General features: G+C 39.1%; 1 protein-coding gene across 9 annotated transcripts in view; it reads right to left on the bottom strand.

Moving 5' to 3' along the window:
* Positions 1-1,812: 1,812 nt before the first annotated feature.
* TP53BP2 (tumor protein p53 binding protein 2) overlaps positions 1,813-19,092 on the bottom strand; it is a 67,665-nt gene continuing 50,385 nt past the window's right edge. For all 9 annotated transcript variants that reach the window (XM_078356444.1, XM_078356445.1, XM_008985152.6 and 6 more), the window contains 6 exons: positions 17,705-18,480; positions 14,943-15,080; positions 14,099-14,232; positions 10,402-10,568; positions 5,800-5,999; positions 1,813-2,621 (listed from right to left, as the gene is read on the bottom strand). In XM_078356444.1, the coding sequence (XP_078212570.1) occupies positions 2,580-2,621; positions 5,800-5,999; positions 10,402-10,568; positions 14,099-14,232; positions 14,943-15,080; positions 17,705-18,480 (1,457 nt within the window). In that variant the 3' untranslated portion in view covers positions 1,813-2,579. The remainder of the gene's footprint in view (positions 2,622-5,799; positions 6,000-10,401; positions 10,569-14,098; positions 14,233-14,942; positions 15,081-17,704; positions 18,481-19,092) is intronic.

The following is a 19,092-nucleotide window of genomic DNA, read 5'->3' as shown; positions in this document are numbered from 1 at the left end:
TTCCACACTAGATCTCAATTCATTTTCCACCCACTTGTCTGGCTAGCCACCTACCTCTCTGCTGCTGCTTTTTATGATCACCGGTTACCTCCTAATGCCAAATCCTGTAAACATCTACCAGCCATTATCTCCTTGGACCTTTCTGCTGCCTTTAACACCATTTACTATTCTCCCGAGAACCCACATTACCTTGGTTTCCTTCAGGGTTGCTTCTCTGGCTGTCTCCTTTGATGTGACACTCCCCACAGCCCCAGTGGCTCTACCACTGTTAGAATCTGCACTCTCCCACCTTTGGCATGATCTGTTCTCTACCTGCTTTATTCCCTTCTATTTTGTAAAAACCTAAAAACTGTGCTACCATAAAAACATGACTAGAGCATCAATTATAGTACACACAGTTGTTCAACATATACAAATGATTAGATAAATGACATGATGGATTATTATGAAGCCATTACAAATCATGTTAATAGGCCAGGCATGGTGCTTCACACCTATAATCCCAGCACTTTGGGAGGCTGAGGCAGGTGGATCACTTGAGGTCAGGAGTTTGACACCAGCTGGTCAACATGGCAAAACTCTGTCTCTAATAAAAATACAAACATTAGCTGGGTGTGGTGGCATGGGCCTGTAATCCCAACTACTCGGGAGGCCGAGATGAGAATCACTTGAACCCGGGAGGTGGAGGTTGCCATGAACCAACATCACATCACTGCACTCCAGCCTGGGTGACAGAGACTCTGTCTCCAAAAAAAAAAAAACCGTATTAATATTTATTTTACAATATCAAGTATAAAACAGGAGAATACAGAATTGCTTACACAGTAAGCTCTCAACTACATAAAGAGAAAAAAATCATACACAAGACTACAAAGAAACATGTCCAAGTGTGAATGGTACCTCTGGAGTGGTCTTTTTCCTTCCCTGCTTCATAACCTTTCTCGGTACTTGTAGCTATTTCTATAAGGTGCTTTGGTATAAGGATACTCACTTTAATAATAAATTAAGAACAGAAAGACTAACAATGATGTTCTCAGTTTAGGATTAAGGAATATAAAAGTGGGATCATAGTTCCCTAATTTTCACACCACCTCTGTTCACACATCTGTGTAATTCTTTAGTCTGCCAAGTACCTTCATGCCCAGAACTTAGTATGGTTTTCCTCAACAACTCAGAAGCATGCTGAGGCAACAGCATTAACCTCCACAGACGAGGAAACAAGGCTCAGGGAGGTCAAGTGTCCTGGGCAAGGTCACCTGATGGGTTAGTAAGTACGACAGCCCAGAACTAGAATCCATGTTGTTTCCGGTAGCTGTAACATATTAACACAAACTTAGTAGCTTAAAAAACAGCCGTTATCTCACAGTTCTATAAATGCAAAGTCCAACACTGGTCTCGTTGGACAAACGCATTCCTTCTGGAGACCTGGGGAGGATTCCTTTCCAGCCAGGCCCACTCAGGTTGGCAGAGTTAAGTTCCATGTGGCCATAAGGACTGAAGTCTCCATCTCCTGGCTGTGCCAGCCAGGGGTCATTCTCAGCTTCCATGTTCCCCGATCCCATAAATCAATGAGGATACGAAAACAGTCTATTAGAGCCTTTAGGTAAAACATACAAGTAGGCTTCTATCACCATGATCTCTACAGCATTTTATTTTAAAAACCACTTACACTGAATCACTTGGCTGGTAAAGAACTCTTATTACAATAAATATACTTACATTAAACATTTGTTCTTTTCAGCTGAGTAAAATATCCCAATGGCTTGTGACTATTAAACAAGGTTTAGGACATCAAAAACAAAAACCAGTAAATGGCTTAGCATCGAAAAGTTTATTACAGTTTTTAAAATCAGCTATGATCTTGACAAATATTACGGGTAAGTCTATAGCAAGTTTCTAATTTCTGAGATATAAAAGACAATAAATACAGATTAAAATTCAGCCTACAAACAAGATTCTATAATTACTGGTACTGTGGCTTAGTTTCAATATTTCAAATATATGTATAATTCTTAAGATGCTACAAGAACTCATATAATAAAGTTGTTGTTCACTGACAACCAACTAATAGTTCTTCACTGACAATATACAAGTGTGCAGTGCCTTCGAGCCTCACGTGAGCTCCCCAAGGGCCTGTGGGTGCCAGGGACAATCAGAAACAGTGATGTGATGGCACTGGTCCTCTCTGGCAGGAGGACTGGCTTAGGAGCAGACCTTGAAAACACCCACGAAACAGGACAGAGAGCTGATTTCCCAGCTGCCCAATAAGTGGTCCTATTTACTGGACAGGATTCTTGTAGAAAACAGGATTGTCACTGTACATTTCTCTGAGTGCTATACGGGACACCTGTGCCCCAACATGGTTATGGCCTGCTGACGTACATGCTTTATTTCATCGTGCTCAATGTCCTCTAGTGGTGAATTCTTCAATCCTTCATTTTCTTCTAGAGACATTCTTCATTGTGTTCAAGCTACTTTGTCATTAAAATAAGTCCTGGGAAATTTTTGCCAAAAATAATCGTATTACTTCTTCTTAATAAGAGATTAATTCTTCATTGACTAAAATTCCGTGTGAAGTTTCAGGCCAAGCTCCTTTGTCTTGGTTTAATTCTTGGATATAGCTGCAAAAGAGTTTAAAAAATATTTACATACTATATAGATGTGTGGGAATATAACAAAATTTCAAGAAATAATGAGGTTAGGGGATGGATGTCACGAGAAGGGAATCAAAGTGAGAAAAGCAATCTTGGTGGTGTGTGAGGCACCGAGAGCTTTGCATTTAACAATGTGCTGTGCTCATCAGCTAGACTGCACCGGACCTTCAGAGATCACAAGGGCCCATCAACTGTGGCAACTCTACAAAGCAGCAATGTAAAATCCCATGACAGTTCCAGGTATTAACTCAATCTGCACAGCTTGTTGAGCTGTAAATCAACTGTAACAAGGAAGGCAAACCGCTACATGCTCCAGCCTTTATTCACAACTGACATGACATTGCGTCATGGGACTTCGGACTGTCAGAAATGAAACGCCACAGACTAAAAATCTACAAATTTTAAGGAAGGTTGGGTGGAGTTTCGCTTTAGAATTCTGTGGTTTTGTGTTTTTACAACAAGAGCTGTAAAGTTGAGTCCTAGTGAAGGCTGCAAGGCTTCCAGGCCTGAGCTAGGACCAAGTCAAACTGGTAAATTCAACTAACACAGCAAACAAAAGCAGTCCCACCTGACAAAAGAAAAATAAAAGGGTTTTTTACTCAAAGAAAGTAGGATCATAGGCCTTAATTACATCCCAATTTAAAAATAAACAAACAATAATACTAATTTAAAAAGACTTCCAGTCAAAACTAAAACACTAATTGGTGGATCCATGTTACAGAAAAGATTATTTTTCTACCTGAAAAGAAGACAGTTAGCTAATACAATTTTCTAGACTTCTATCTGAGCCTTGACTACACATATACACTGCCCTTTAAAAAAAAAAATCAGGAAAAAAACTCGAAGTTGTGTAGAGGATACTTCTAACAAGAAAAGATTTTCAACGTACTAAGAAAATCTAAATTTAGGACTGAAAATCTGTCCAGTCTGTTATTTCAGAACCTTCTGAGCACCACGCACGTGAGACGGAACTCAAGTCTTTCAGCGACTGCTCCCAGGCTTGGGAACATGCAATATGCCCCGTGTCATTAACCACAGGACTTCTTTGTTAGAAAATTTAAATAATTCAAAAGACCTATTGTACAACTTGGTGACTGTAATTAATGATGTATTGGATACTTAAAAAAATCACTAAGAAAGTAGATGGTCTCACCAAAAGAATGAGGCCATGGGAGATAATGCACGTATTTAGTTCGATTTAGCCGTTCTATGTACACGTTTCAAATCATGCTATACACCATAAATACATACAATTTTTGCTAGTTTAAAAAAAAGAAAAGAAAATACTCAAGCAACTAATTCTAAGAAGATACTCTTTCCCAAATAAGAAACTATGCAAAACAAAGGGGCTTATTTACCACTGATGTTTATCAGAGAAGGAAAGTGGCCACATGCAAGAGACTATGCCTCTCTAGTGCTAGAGACTTTGGAGAAGCAAGTGAGGGTGCTGGAAAGAGAACAACCTTTATATTTATTTCTGCTTTCCTCTGGTCATCTGAAAGCTTTTTTTTTTTTGAGATGGAGTTTCGCTCTCGGCTCACCACAACCTCCGCCTCCCAGGTCAAGCAATTCTCCTGCCTCAGCCTCCCAAGTAGCTGGGATAAAAGGCGTTGCTTGCCCCAACGCCTGGGTAATTTTTGTATTTTCAGTAGAAACAGGGTTTCATCATGTTGGCCAGGCTGGTCTCAAACTCCTGACCTCAACTGATCCTCCTGCCTTGGCCTCCCGAAGTGCTGGGATTGATTACAGGAGTGAGCCACCATGCTGGGCCCCTGAAAGTATTTTTTAAGAGCTCCATAGCCTAATTTAATTTTTCACTTTCATTATTCTTTAAAGTTACATTATGATCACCCAAATGAATACTGTCTAATCATCTATTCAAAACTTGTTGTGAAATGTTTATTTCATAATAAATGTTTCCGTCAGGACAGCAGCAGTCAAGGTGTGTAAGTCATTTATGCTGCATGTTAGACAAACAACAATAGGGAAGGGAGAGTCAGGGGGAAATGCTGGTCAGAATCCAGGAAGTCAGATCCCAGCAATGAAGTCATTTCAAGGAATCCCACACCAAAAATCATGCCTAGACAGTGGATCATTTGCACAGAATCCTGTTCACAGCCTAGATGCCAGAGAAGAAGCTCCATATGGGTAGAGACCATGTCTGTCTGAACTTGATGAAAATACCAAGAATAGCATCTACCATTTGCTCTCTATTAGACCTCTGAGTTATCCTCCCACCAATCTTAGGAGGCAGAATTCTCCACCCCTCTCCATGTTCCTTCTCCAGCCTGGATACCCAAATAATAGGTGCTGCAGGTGGATCTGAAGCAATGTGGAGGCCAGTGCTCATGACCTACACACCATTTTCTATGTATCACAACTGGCTCTTCCTTTCCTCAACCCTTTCCTTACTTCCTCACCAAGAGTAGATTTTGCAAGCACTTTCAACTTTTATCTCAATCTCTCAGTTACTCTGATCATTTCTCTCACTCTTTCATACACCCTCCACGCCCCTTGCACATACATAACTGCTATAAGAGAACAGCTGAATCTATAGAGCTTGCTGCAAGGCCCTGGAACCTGTTGTTCTCGCTTTCTCTCCTCTGTCCGACCATATGCCAGCCTTCCCCTGAAAATACTCCTGGAGAATTTTACATGATGACAGCAGTCCCATTGTACTATACTATAGAAGTGGTACAATGTGTGGGCATATTATTTTCTTTTTATGAAATATAAATCAGACAGTAGAGGAAAACAAAGAATCTTGTCCTTAATGCCCTGTTGAAGCTCTCTACCAAATTTGCAAATCCTGATTTAGATTAACTAAAAATTGATTTCAGATGTCACAGGCTCAATTCCGATCATATTATCCAGTTACCCTGTTTATAACTATTTATAAACGTAGGCAGGTCTATTTATAAATGTAGGCAGGACCCCTGACCTCCAGGGGTTGGCAAACATAGGTTATTGACCATAACAAGAATCATTGAAAATGTGGCTTTAGGTCTAAGACTATCAAAACGTTTAAATTCCATGTCTTATTAGCAAAGGGCAGTTGGGTGCACTGTATCCATAACATACAGCAGCTTTTACAAAGCCCCTCTCTGGCACATATGAAAACACCGTAAGCGTCAGAGTAACTTACTCCCAGCAAGTTGCGTGGAACATATCCCTCCTTATCATTCAGGCGCGCCCACCACCATTCGATTTCATCTTCGTCTTCCCTGTGGATGATTGTCATGCAGTCTCCTTCTTTCATGGGCAGCTCATCGTCATTCTGAGGTTCATAATCCCAAAGTGCATAAATGACTCCTTTATTCATGATGCCCATCTTCTCCTGAACTCCTAAAATCATGACAGTAAAATAAAGCACAGAATAGACAACTCGGAGTACGCCACTCTTCATAACTTCTAGCTACATGAAACAAAATGGGAAGAAATGGGCACAGGCTGGAATGTTAGTACTACATTAAATATGTGATAAAATGTCCTGAGGTGGCGGGTAGATGCAGAGGAAGGCAAACAGTGTATAGGAACGTATGGAAGGCACATTACTATATGCTATCCTCTCTAAAGCAGCTCTAAAACCTAGCACTTTATAAGCATCTCTCAAAAGAGCTACTCAGAGTACAAAAACTTCTGCAAGCTTAGGAACTAAAAAAAGAACTGTTCAAGTCTAGGATATTAAAAAAGTGAATGATATGCCTGCCCAATTTCAGCCTACTCCCAAATGTAATGATTAAGGAACTCTAGAAATACTCCTTCATTTTTTACCCAAAATTCAGAGCAGACAGAAAAAAAAGACAGAAGCAAAATGGTCTCTGTGAATTTCCAAATGGGGAAAGATGGAAGAAGGAAAAAAAATATATATGTTAGAATGCAAAAATATGGCATTTTAGACATGATCAAAGTCTTCATATAATCAAATCTAATATAAAAAGAATCCGAATTCTAAAAGATGTTGAAATCCACAAACTAGGGAGGGGGAAAATCCTCAGAAGTCCACCTTTCTCCAGGGTTAGTCAGATTTGCAAATTAACTACTACTTTCAGTTTCCCCCTTCTTTACTTATACCTTCCTATCCTAAAAGGCAATGCTAATAATAAATAATCGTCAATCATCAACTGGCAGGCAATAGGAAAAAAGCAGAGGAGAAGGAAAAGAATTAAGGTAATAAAGTTTCCAGCAATTCAGAATTATTATTTTCACTTTTATAATAATTTTTTAAAAACCAGTAAAATACCTGCTAGCTTTTGAATAGATTTTTCAGCTTATGTAAGCACTAAACTATTGATTATTAAATCATTCCTATATCATCTAATGATACAGCACACGGTATATTTCTCTCACTCTGGGAAAAATTTAAACAAGAAATTGTTCTTTTCTAAAAGAAGGCTCTGCCAATCTAAAGAGACAAGTAAATTTTCAACTCCCCTTGTTTAAAGACAACATGCTAAGCATGACAGACTCACATGGACGATCAAACTTTACAACTATAATTTCACGTTTTTAAAACAGTCAGATGCAGTGAGATGGGAAGGGAGAAAGATATGGGAGATTGTGGATATTTTAGTATACTTAAAATAACAGCTCAAGTCTCAATTTCCAATCAATTAGGGACAGGGTCTTGCCCAGACTGGTCCAGAACTCCTGGGCTCAGGAGATCCTCCCACTTTAGCCTCCCAAAGTGCTGGGATTACAGGTGTGAGCCACTGTACCTGGCCACCGATAAATCATTAGGAATGGAGAAAAATTATCATTACTTTGCTATTTATCAGATTAAGAGTTGCAAATTACTTCTTAAAACATTTTTTTGAGGGGACTAAAACATGCTCAGTGTTAGCGGTAACTTGGGAAAGGCAAACTAAAGCTACAATGAGATATTCCAAGTCCACCAAGAGTCACAGAACGTGGAGTAAAAGGAACCCTCTGCTAGATGTGCATCACTGTGACCTGGCAAGTCCACTTAAACACCACAGGACAAGTACAAAAACATTCCCAGGGATGTTTATAGAGGAATGAAAGGAAGGAGGGAAAGAGCACCCATGTCCTTGCAAAGGAGAATTAAAAGATAAATTGTGCTATAGTCATCAAATGGAATAGCACAGTGAAAATAAACTACAGCTACAGGCAACATGAGCGAATCTCAAAAACAATGTTGAATGAGAAAAACAGGCCACAGAATCACCAGTATGATTTGGACAAAAACAAGCAAAGGACAAAACAAGCAAAACTCAAAATATTATAGAATTCATACACAAATGATGTAATTATTTTTAAAAAACAAAGAATGCTAAACATGAAAGCAGTGGTCACTACAGACATGAGAAGGGGCACATCAGGGAGGGGAGTCCAAATGGTGTCAGAGAGAGTGCTTATGTTCTGTTTCCTGAGTTGGGTACACAGTTACTCACTGTGTGTAATCTATTATCGTTATCACTTAAATAGCACATCCTAGTATCTACCATATACTTCATACATTTTAAGAATCTAACCAAATACTCCTAATGTTTTAAAAAATCATATTCCATATCTACATATAGGTCAAAATGGTCAATAAATTTAATATGGCAAAATATATATTAACATATTTTGTGTGTGTGTGTTTGTGTGTGTATGTTTTTTTTTTGAGACAGAGTTTCACTCTTGTTGCCCAAGCTGGAGTGCAATGGCGTGGCCTCAGCTCACTGCAACCTCCACCTCCAAGGTTCAAGTGGTTCTCCTGCCTCAGCCTCCTGAGTAGCTTGGTTTACAGGTACCCACCACCATGCCCAGCTAATTTTTGTATTTTTAGGAGACAGGGTTTCACCACATTGGCCAGGCTGTATTTGAACTGCCTGCCTCAACCTCTCGAAGTGTTTTTAGGAGACAGGGTTTCATCACATTGGCCAGGCTGGATTCGAACTGCCCGCCTCAGCCTTTCGAAGTGCTAGAAATACAGGCGTGAGCCACCATGCATGGCCAATACATTATATTAACATCAGTAACCTCAAAACTTTGGAAGGCCAAGGTGGGAGGATCGCTTAAGCCTAGGAGTGGGGCAGGGATAGTGAGCTATCAACATACCACTGCACTCCAACCTGAGTAACAAAGCAAGACTCAAAAACAAAATACATATATAAATATGTAAGATATGTATTTATATATGTTTTATACACATACACACACATATACATTTTTAAATGTTAGTATATCAAATATTCTACAGTTCAGAGTTCAAACCGTAAACAAAGGCTGGGCATGATGACTCACACCAGTAGTCTCAGCTCTGGGAGGCTGAGGCAAGAGGATTCTCTGAGGCCAGGAGTTTTGAGACTAGCCTGGGCAACAGAGCGAGGCCCCGCCTCCAAAACAAATTTAAAAGGTCAGGCATGGTGGCTCACACCTGTAATCCCAGCACTCTGGGAGGCCAAGGCAGGCAGACTGCTTAAGCTCAGGCGTTTGAGACCAGCCTGGACAACATGGCAATATCCAATCTCTACTAAAAATACAAGAATTAGCTGGGTGTGGTGGCACATGCCTGTAGTCCCAGTTGCTCTGGAGGCTGAAGTGGTAGGATCACCTGAGCCCTGGCAATCAAAGCTGCAGTGAGCTGTGATTGTGCCACTGCACTCCAGCCGAGGTGACAGAACAAGACTGTCTCAAAAAATTATAATAAGATAAAAAATTAGCCAGGTGTGGGGGCAGGTGCCTGTGGTCCCAGCTACTTAAAAGCTGAGGCAGAAGGATGACCCGAGCCTGGGGGCTGCAGTGAGCTATGATCATGCCACTGCACTCCAGCCTGGGTAACACAGTGAGACTTCATCTCTAAAAAAATACAATAATCACAAATAGCAACAATAAAAACTATCAGCTGAGAGAGATGAAGAAGAGAACCGGAGATCTGTGGTTCCCTGACCCATCTCCCTTCACATCTAGAGCCTGAAGAAAGGCCTAGAGATGGGGTAAAGTGTTCAGCAGAGAGGGCAGAGGCGTATGTCTTTACCCTTCAGGATCTTCCAATCAACTGGTAAAGGAGTTTTTGAGAACTTGAGCAGTATGGAGTTCTAGGACCTTCTCAATTGTCTCTGTCTTCCCTCCTCCTTTCATTCCTCTCAAACCCAACTAAAGAGCAAAATTAACCTCAACTTCTAAGCCTTGTAAACAAAAAAAAATTTTCCTTGTAAATAAAAATGCCAACCAACATATTATCCATCTGAAACTTCAAGTCCATTTTCTCTAGGTACAGATCTGATGTTAGCAATAGAATCATAAACTCAAAATCAAGAAAACGAAAAAGAGGGAAAAAAAAGACAGCTCTAAAATATACGTTGCCTTTATTTCACTTTATGACAAGTTTGATTTCTAGGAAAACTTGGACCATTTGGATTCTTAAACTGATCCTGCACTTCTCTTGATCACGTTATTAGGAGGGGGTCTGTTTACTTATTTGCAAGGATACCGCATCAAATATAGGTACTAAAGCCTGAACAGAGGCTCTTTTATGGTGAAAGCCATTAACACCACTAGGTCAGATGCTGCAGCACTGTCTTTTGTAGTTGAAGAAGTCCCTGACAATAGCTGTTTCTAAGCATACAAACAGAAGCTGCATTATTATCTGTGACCAAGGCTGCCCTATTTTCAAGGCCCAGGACTATGGATAACACAAAAGATTTTTTCCAAACAAAAATACTTATTGAATTATATCCTGGAGATACAGGAAAAATGAATGCAGTAATCAATACATTTAGTTCTACTTGTCACATACCATAAAGAAATTGGGAGCACTGAGTGTAGCCTTCCTCCATTTCCTCACACTTGTCTGCAGCAGTCTGCATGTCACTGTAGGTCATGGCAAACACAGCAGCTCCCGACTCCACCAAAAACTTACACACTTGGACATTGTTACATGAGGCAGCACAATGTAATGGAGTCCTGCGAAGAAAGACACAAGCGCTAGAAATTTTTCCTAAATTGAATGATACCTTCTGGGTTAAAATATCTGGAAAGAAAGTTCTCGTGTCTCTCATCTACCAAGCTGTTTCTTCTGAAAACCTCCTAAACAGTTTTTTAAAAACCAGTTCAACACAGATGATTGAACCCATCAAAGAATTACAGCCACAAGTGAAAACTTCAGAGTGTCACGGACCACACTGGGGCTGACAGATTGGCAAAGGGTGAGAAGAATCAAGGATGTGAAGAAGAAGAAATACATATAATAGTTTAAGAAAAACAATATAAAATGGATTTAGTTCTATGTCCTGAGCACCCAGCCTAATTATTGCTATCAGGGTAGAAGACCTAACAGTCCTTATGTTATACATCTTCACTCAAAACATCTGCCTCTAAACATCTATTTATCACCACCAATTTCGAAGGAATTAAGTTGCATATATGAACTTTTATGTTTTTTAAACTCCGTTAAAATAAATTTTAATTGAAAAAATTTGTCAATTAAGACCAGAAAAGTAACTATAAGATACACATTTTTTTTTTTTGACATAGTCTTGCTCTGTTGCCCAGGTTGGAGTGTAATGGCACGGTCTTGGCTCACTGCAACCACCATCTCCCGGGCTCAAGCAATTCTCCTACCTCAGCCTCTCAAGTAGCTGGGATTACAGGCGCATACCACCATGCCCAGCTAATTTTTGTATTTTTAGTAGAGACAAGGTTTTACCACATTGGCCACGCTGGTCTCTAACTCCTGACCTCAGGTGATCCACCTGCCTCGGCCTCCCAAAGTGCTGGGATTACAGGCGTTAGCCACTGCACCCAGCCAAATACACACATTTCAATCTACTATAGATAACTGGTCAGCAGGAATTTATTAATACCATTAAAGAGAACTTCTCCAGCATCTCAAATGTTTTATACTAAATTGTCAATGACCCCAGACTAATAGTAAAACTGTAAGGGCCAATACTACTGCCCAAACTCAGAAGTTGAGTTTGAAAAATAAGATTTAATTTCTTTACTCTTTCCTCTCCTCTTTATTTTAGTCTCCTTGGGTACACAGCCTTGAAAAGAAAAAAAAATTTAGGCCAGGTACAATGCCTCCCAGCACTCTGGGAGCCCAAGGCAGGCTGATCACCTGAGGTCAGGAGTTTGAGACCAGCCTGCCCTACATGGTGAAACTCCTGACTCTACTAAAAATATAAAAATTACCCAGGCATGGTAGTACACACCTATAATCCCAGCTACTAGGCAGGCTGAGGCATGAGAGTCGCCTAAAGAAGAGTCGGAGGTTGCAGTGAGGGAGACACAGCAAGACTCTCTCTCAAAACAAAACAAAAACATTGTTTTTTGGCCATGCACAGTGACTCACCAGTAATCCCAGCACTCTGAGAGGCCAAGGAAGGCAAATCACTTGATTTCAAGAGTTTCAGACCAGCCTGGGCAACACAGCAAAACCCCATCTCTACTAAAAATATAAAAAATTAGCCAGGTGTGGTGGCACATACCTGTAGTCCCAGCTACTTGGGAGGCTGAGGTGGGAGGACTGCTTCAGCCCAGGGAGCAGAAGTTGCAGTGAGCCGAGATTGTGCCACTGCACTCCAACCTGAGCAACAGAGCAAGCCTGACCCTGTCTCAAAAAAAAAATTTTTTTTTAATTCCCCATTCCAGATCACTTTTTTTTTTTGAGGGTCTTGCTCTGTCCACCCAGGCTGGAGTGTAGCAATGAAATATTGCCTCACTGCCCTCTTGACCTCCAGGCTCCAGTGATCCTCTCACCTCAGATGCCCACATAGCTGGGACTACAGGCACACACCAGCAGTGATGGAATCTTAGCTCACTGCAGTCTTGGCCTCCAGGCTCCAGTGATCCTCCCATCGCAGCCTCCCGAGTAGCTGGGACTACAGGCACACGCCAGCACACCTAGCTAATTTTTTAAATTATTTTGTAGAGACAGGGTCTCTCTATGTTGCCCAGGTTGATCTCAAACTCCTGGACTCAAGTGATCTGCTTCAGCATCCCAAAGTGCTGGGATTACAGGTATTAACCACCATGCCTGGCCAGAACACTATTATTAATAGTCTGGCAAATATTACTACAGACTTTTTTCACTGCATGGTTTTTAATATTAAAAATTATATACAACATAAATTCCCAACATTAGGAAAACAAGGGCATTATGACACAGTAAGAATTTGTTTTGTTTATGCTATAATGTTACACTAAAAATATAGGCTTAAGGCATTACATATATATTAGGAGCTTAACCACATTTGTGAAAAGCATATGAAAAACAGCTTGGGTCAAGTATGGTGGTTCATACCTATAAGCCCAGCACTTTGAAAGGCTGAGGCAGGAGGATCACTTGAGTCCAGGAGTTCAAGACCAGCCTGGGCAACACAGTAAGACCCTGTCTCTAAAAAAATTTAAAAAAAAGTGTTTTTAAAGAGCTTGAAGAAAATCTATTAAAATATGTACGGTGTTGACCTCTACACTGCAGGAATAACGATGGCTTGCTTTTCTCTTATTTTTATTTTGCATGTTTTCCACAGTGGACACACATTACTTTGATAAATATAAATGTTTAAAAACTGCAACCAAAATGCTTCTCCAAACATTAAAACAAAACAATCTCAATGTCTAATAAAAGAGAGACTGTCACAATAAATGAGTACACAGTCACGTGGTAGAGTAATATGAGGCTAATTTAAATGTTTGCATGTGTGTATGCAATCTGCATAGGTATATATGAGAATTTACATCGTATTTTCCATGTTGTAAGAAAAACAAGTTATGAAACTAAAATCCTAGAGTAAATATGGTGTGATTATAACTTTTAAAATCCTATATGGAAAAAAGTCAATTGTTTGTATTCTTCCACAAAAGTAACAATTATAATTTAAAACTTTCTTTTTTTTTTAAATAAAATACAAAATTTGCTATTATTCTGTTAGTTTTTGGGGTTGACAGGACCTTATTAGGACCTTTATTATTATTATTTAATGTTGACTAACATTTCCACTATCCTGCAAACAATACTCGTTACTTGTAGTACTGCCCATGTTTTACGTACATGCTAGTTCCATGAAAAATGGATTACGTGGTCAAATATATGTGGGATATGTTGCAAGTTATAATCCCCTCTTGGAGACATAGAACGGACATGCTGAAGACTGACGCATTTCAGGGGCTAGAGACACGTTGCTGAAATCAACACTTCCCAACTTTGCTTAAGCATGCTAATTAACTGCATACTACTTTGTGACACTTATTTTTATCATTAACTACTAAACATTTTAAAACTCCACCTACTTCCAGAATGGGAATGAGATAACTCTTACATGAACACATGTTAATTCCTCAAAAATAGATAGCACATTTCTCCAGCTAGATTACAAGCAGCTTGAGGACATACACTGACATACTTCTTTGTCTTCCAACAGCACTATGACACTGCTTATAAACTAATTACCAAAACTAAAGTTTGACTGGAATTTAAAAGAAAATCTTACCATCCATCACTATCAGCAGCATTTACATTTACACCAAACTGTACCAGGAACTTAACGATTTCTGTGTGGCCTGCACACACAGCATTGTGAAGAGCGGTGATGCCTTCATCATTGGGCAGGCTTGGGTCATCAACCTGTATCAATAAGAAGGGTGAGTATCACTCTAGTTTCTTGTCACCTGAACTGTCACTATTAACTGGCTACTTTAGGGTCAAAAGGACAGAAATAGACTCTTGTGACACTTAAAAATCATAATTAAAACCTATGGGAGCCAAAAAAAACTATAACAAGAACAAGTCTAGAAATAAGACAGACAGAATAACCACATTAAGTAGGCAGTCACTATAAAAAGATTTTCTTTAAAAAAGAAGTACCAGAAACTATATCCTTTTAGTCATTTTTGTTTATTTATCCTTCCAACTTCTCACCACAAATTAGTTTCTAAGTAAAGTTGCATTTGCTATGGAAACCAAAAAAAGTCAACTAAAAATATTTTAAATAGTAGGCTTCTGAAAAATAGAGACCACATCTCTAACCTAATACAGTATAGTAAAAATCCATACCTGAACAATTTCTAAAGGGGAGTAATGATCTCTCTTAAGAAAGAGAAGTACTCTAGAGGACTCCAAGTGAAAACTGAACTTCCAAATGATGACAATTCTATAGCCACACCTTTAAAATAGCATAGCCTATTCTAAGGCGTGCCTAAGCATTCCTGAACACAACCCCACAATTCCAAAAAAGAAAAACAACTTAAAAATACAATTTCTCTATAGTAGCTTTCTTGTTAGAGCTTTAAAACAAAACAGGTCATATTTAAGAAATTTACCAAATATAATCATACCTCATAAATAATTCTCTGTACAAGGTCAAATTCTCCCTCCAAAGAGGAATCTAGCAGTAAAGCAAGGGGGTTGAATTTCACCCTCATTCCATGAGCAATACGCTCTGAGCCAGTTTTACGCAAGTTTGTCCTTTTACCCTGCAAAGAAAATGGGTGGAAAATTTAGGATCCTGGAAAATCTCATCCTCTAAGGATGAGAACAGCAGCAGCAAATGGGAAGGAACAACTTCTCAGCTAAATGAGTGAGAGGAACTTAAACAACACAGATTTAGCACATTTTATTCAAGTATAACATTATTTAGAAAAGTATACAAATCTAATCTGCAGCATAGTAAGTTTTCACAAAGTGGACAAACACCATGGAACAAAGCTGGAGGAACATAAGTTTATAAAATCTAACACAATTACATTTGGGTAGTATGTCATAGTATGAACTAAACTAAGAGTATAATCACAAGTGGCAAACAAGCTAGCTTCCTGTCAAGTATCAGAATCAGCCCAGACTGGTCTTTAGATTGCCTAACTAATAGAGTACAGCAAACTCCACTCTCTTCAAGTGGGCAACAGCATAGCTCAGAACTGTAACAGCTAACCTACATTGAATGATTATTCATTAACCCTCACAAAAATCCTATGATCCCTAGTTTACGGATAAGGAAACCAAGGCACACAATCCAGTAAACAGCAGAACTCGGACTCAAATCCAGGTAAGCTGGCTTCTTTGAAGTCTGTCATCTTAACCATTTCACGCCATAATGCCTCCTCAGGGGAAAGCATATAATTAAGGTAAATAATACAGATCATTAGTCTTTCTTAGATATACCAAGGAGAAATCCTACCAGTTTAAACTTTTAATGAATCAGACTTTTTTAAAAAAAGGCAAAATTTTAAGACTAGATCTAATATCCTATAAAATAGGTGTCTTAAACACACCCAACAAAATGGAGACATTTCCTGTTATAAGGTATGACATATGTACTCCACATATCTCAGATTTGGAAAATTGCCAAGTTTTTAAAAACATTAAGTGTCAATCAATATATTTCACAATGTGCAATGGCTAAAATGCTGTTCTTTGAATGTTATCTGACTGTGGTTAATACAACTCACAAGCAGCACAGTGTAACCGACACTTGCCAATCCTACTGTTAAAGAATGTACGACTACTACATAGTTCTTTCTATTTCACCTAAAACGAGAAGAAAAAAGTATGCCGCTTCTCTAGGAAGAGAATAGCAGAATCTTAAAAAGAGAGTAAGATACTTTTACCAATTCTAGTTTTCCTTTTTTCTCCTTGAATATGTGGATTACTTTGACACAGCAACAAAAAGGCCAGAAAATAACAAGTGGCTATAATGTGGATTGGGTTTGGCCAATGTAGCATAAAACTTCCTTCTTTTTTTATGTTTAAAACTCAAAGAGAAGCAAGCCTAGAACTTAGGAGGCAGAAAGTTGTTTAAAAACTGTTGATCTCTATTTTAAAATTTTTTTTCTAGTTTCAAATGTTTAGTACATTAAACGTTTAAGCAAACATTTACTGTAAATTGTTAAAAATAATTCTGGGCGATCATTATCTTTGAATACTATCGTCTCTAAAAGATATAAGGGATCAAACATGCAAGGTACACTTAAAAAAATTTCGGGAGATCGAGACCATCCTGGTCAACATGGTGAAACCCCGTCTCTACTAAAAATACAAAAAATTAGCTGGGCATGGTGGCGCATGTCTGTAATCCCAGGTACTCAGGAGGCTGAGGCAGAAGAATTGCCCGAACCCAGGAGGCAGAGGTTGTGGTGAGCTGAGATCGCGCCATTGCACTCCTGCCTGGGTAACAAGAGCGAAACTCCATCTCAAAAAAAAAAAAAAAAAAAAAAAAAAAAAAAAAATTTTTTTTTAATGCTATTTTGCTTTTGACCAGGTTTTAAGTTCATAGTTCAGCATCATACTTCTTTCCGTGCTTACTGAAGTAAAGTGACTTCAAATTAAACTATGAAGAAGCAGACTTCATTTAGACATTCTGGGATTTTTATTTTCTCTCATCAAAGTGAGAAAATGGAAGCTTAAATTTCAAACAAAAGCTTACTATGTGGAAGGAGTATGGAAGGTGCACTCAAATCAAAACATACGAAGTTTTAGAATAACTTTGCATGTTAAAGTACAAAGAAATCTTAGGGATCACCAGGTTAGCCTGAGATTTTCAGACTTCATTGAAGGGAAGGAAAAGGCTTTATGAGGGGCTCCCCAGCCCAGTTACCCCTCCCTGCCCTCACTTCATCCAGAACCCTTCCAATTTTACCACTGTTTTAAATTTGAAGTTTCACCTAACATTTCATTTTTTAAAATTTCACTTCTAGAAAATTTGAAATAAGACTGACATCACCAATGAGAGAAGTTATACCATCTGCCTGATTTCACACAGCTAAGCTAGTAATTAAAAGTTTCAAATCCAGGTCTTTTGAGTCACAGTCAAATGTTGCTTCCCTAATTATGTGACATCAGCTAGAGAAGAAACAGCAAATGCAGTGTTTATAGGGATAAGAACAAAACTCTGTTTCTTTCACAAATAAATGGGTTCTCTCTAAAAAAGAAAAATGTTCTTTATGCTGAATAAATTACATTTTGATAACATTTATAAGATCCATTCTGTACCAAGGGATTTATAAAACAAAAACGCAAACTGGAGAAGAAGAATGTGACCACCAAGAAGACCATAACAAAGTAAAAGACTCCAGAAAAGGCCATGAGATTGCACATTACTTACAGGAGGCAGAGAGACCTGCCCAGTGATTTCAGGCGGGCGCATGCTCACTGAGTCTTCTCCCGGCCCTTCAGGCTCCGGGGATGGGTATGGTGGGGGTGGGTATGGAGGGTACTCCTCCAGGTACACATCAAGCAGATGGGGAGCCTCTGGATTTGGTTCTTCTGAGTTATTCTGGAGATTTGGGCTGTTTTCTGGGACTCCCTCGGGCACATAATCAAGGCCCTGAGAAGGAGCTGGCATGTCACTGTTCTCTGTACTGGCACTCCCCACATCCTCTGGGGACAATGGTTCAGGAACCAGAGAGACCACCTCCTTCTCAGGCTCCACATGTAAATATGGATTCTGGATTTCTACTGGGCTTTCTGAGCTGGCAGTCACAGAAGCTGACTTGGATGGGTATGATGGGACAGAGATGGTCTCCATGGCCGCTATGGTGGTCCTCTGATACAAAAGCTTCTGAATATTTGGCCCATTAGGACCCTCTGGCTCTGTAATAGAGCTACGTTTCTTTAGTGGCCTTGGTGCATTAGACAGTTTCTTTCGTAGGGCTTCTAAATCTGCATCACTCTGGTTTCGGTAAGGATTAGATAAGAAGGGCAGTAATTTGGTTGGGCTGAGTGGCCGAGGAATTCTTTCATTTTCATGGTTCTCCTGAACCGAAGAAACAGGCTCTGTTTCAGGTTCTGGACTGCCAGGCTTGCCCTGGCTATTGGAATAAATGTTCTCTGGGTGCTGCTGTTGATTCTGGGCAGCAGCAATTACAGGCTTACCATATACTAATTGGAAAAGAAAAAAAAGCCCTGATTAGCATTAATTAAACAAAACTGGCAAGAAACAGAAATAGCTAACAATAACTAAAGCCTCTTTTAATTTCATCGTTGTTACTACATAATGCCCTTCAAATATAATTAATTTTTAAAAATAACAAATGACTAAGCAAGGAATCCATCCTTGCATAATAAACTTATTACAGAATCAAAACCCCCACTGATTGTAACATGCACCATTATCTCATCAAACAATAAGAAAATGTTGCCAATTTTAAGAAATCACTGACTGTAGCACCCAAATTTAAAATAACAAAATGCAAAAAACGTTTAGGACCAATGAAAACAGATCATCCTCTCGTGTCCAGATTAAAACTAAAGATGTACTATCCCATCTTTCACTTTTCAAGAGTGAATCAATGTAAGAAATCCTACTTGGCTTATAAAGTTATTAGGGACCACTTATAGTTAACAAAGCTATTTTCCCTGTTAGCATTCTGATTATATTAAAATTATCTAATCCCAAATTACTCCATTTTCACCAAAGACCCCCGAAAAGAAAACATTCTTTGCTGTCGAATTTTAATTATGACATCTTAGGTCACACTTAAACGGTTATTT

Source organism: Callithrix jacchus, chromosome 19 (genome assembly GCF_049354715.1).
Source record: "Callithrix jacchus isolate 240 chromosome 19, calJac240_pri, whole genome shotgun sequence".
Taxonomy (NCBI): Eukaryota; Metazoa; Chordata; class Mammalia; order Primates; family Cebidae; genus Callithrix; species Callithrix jacchus.
This window is presented reverse-complemented; position numbering and strand designations above follow the sequence as displayed.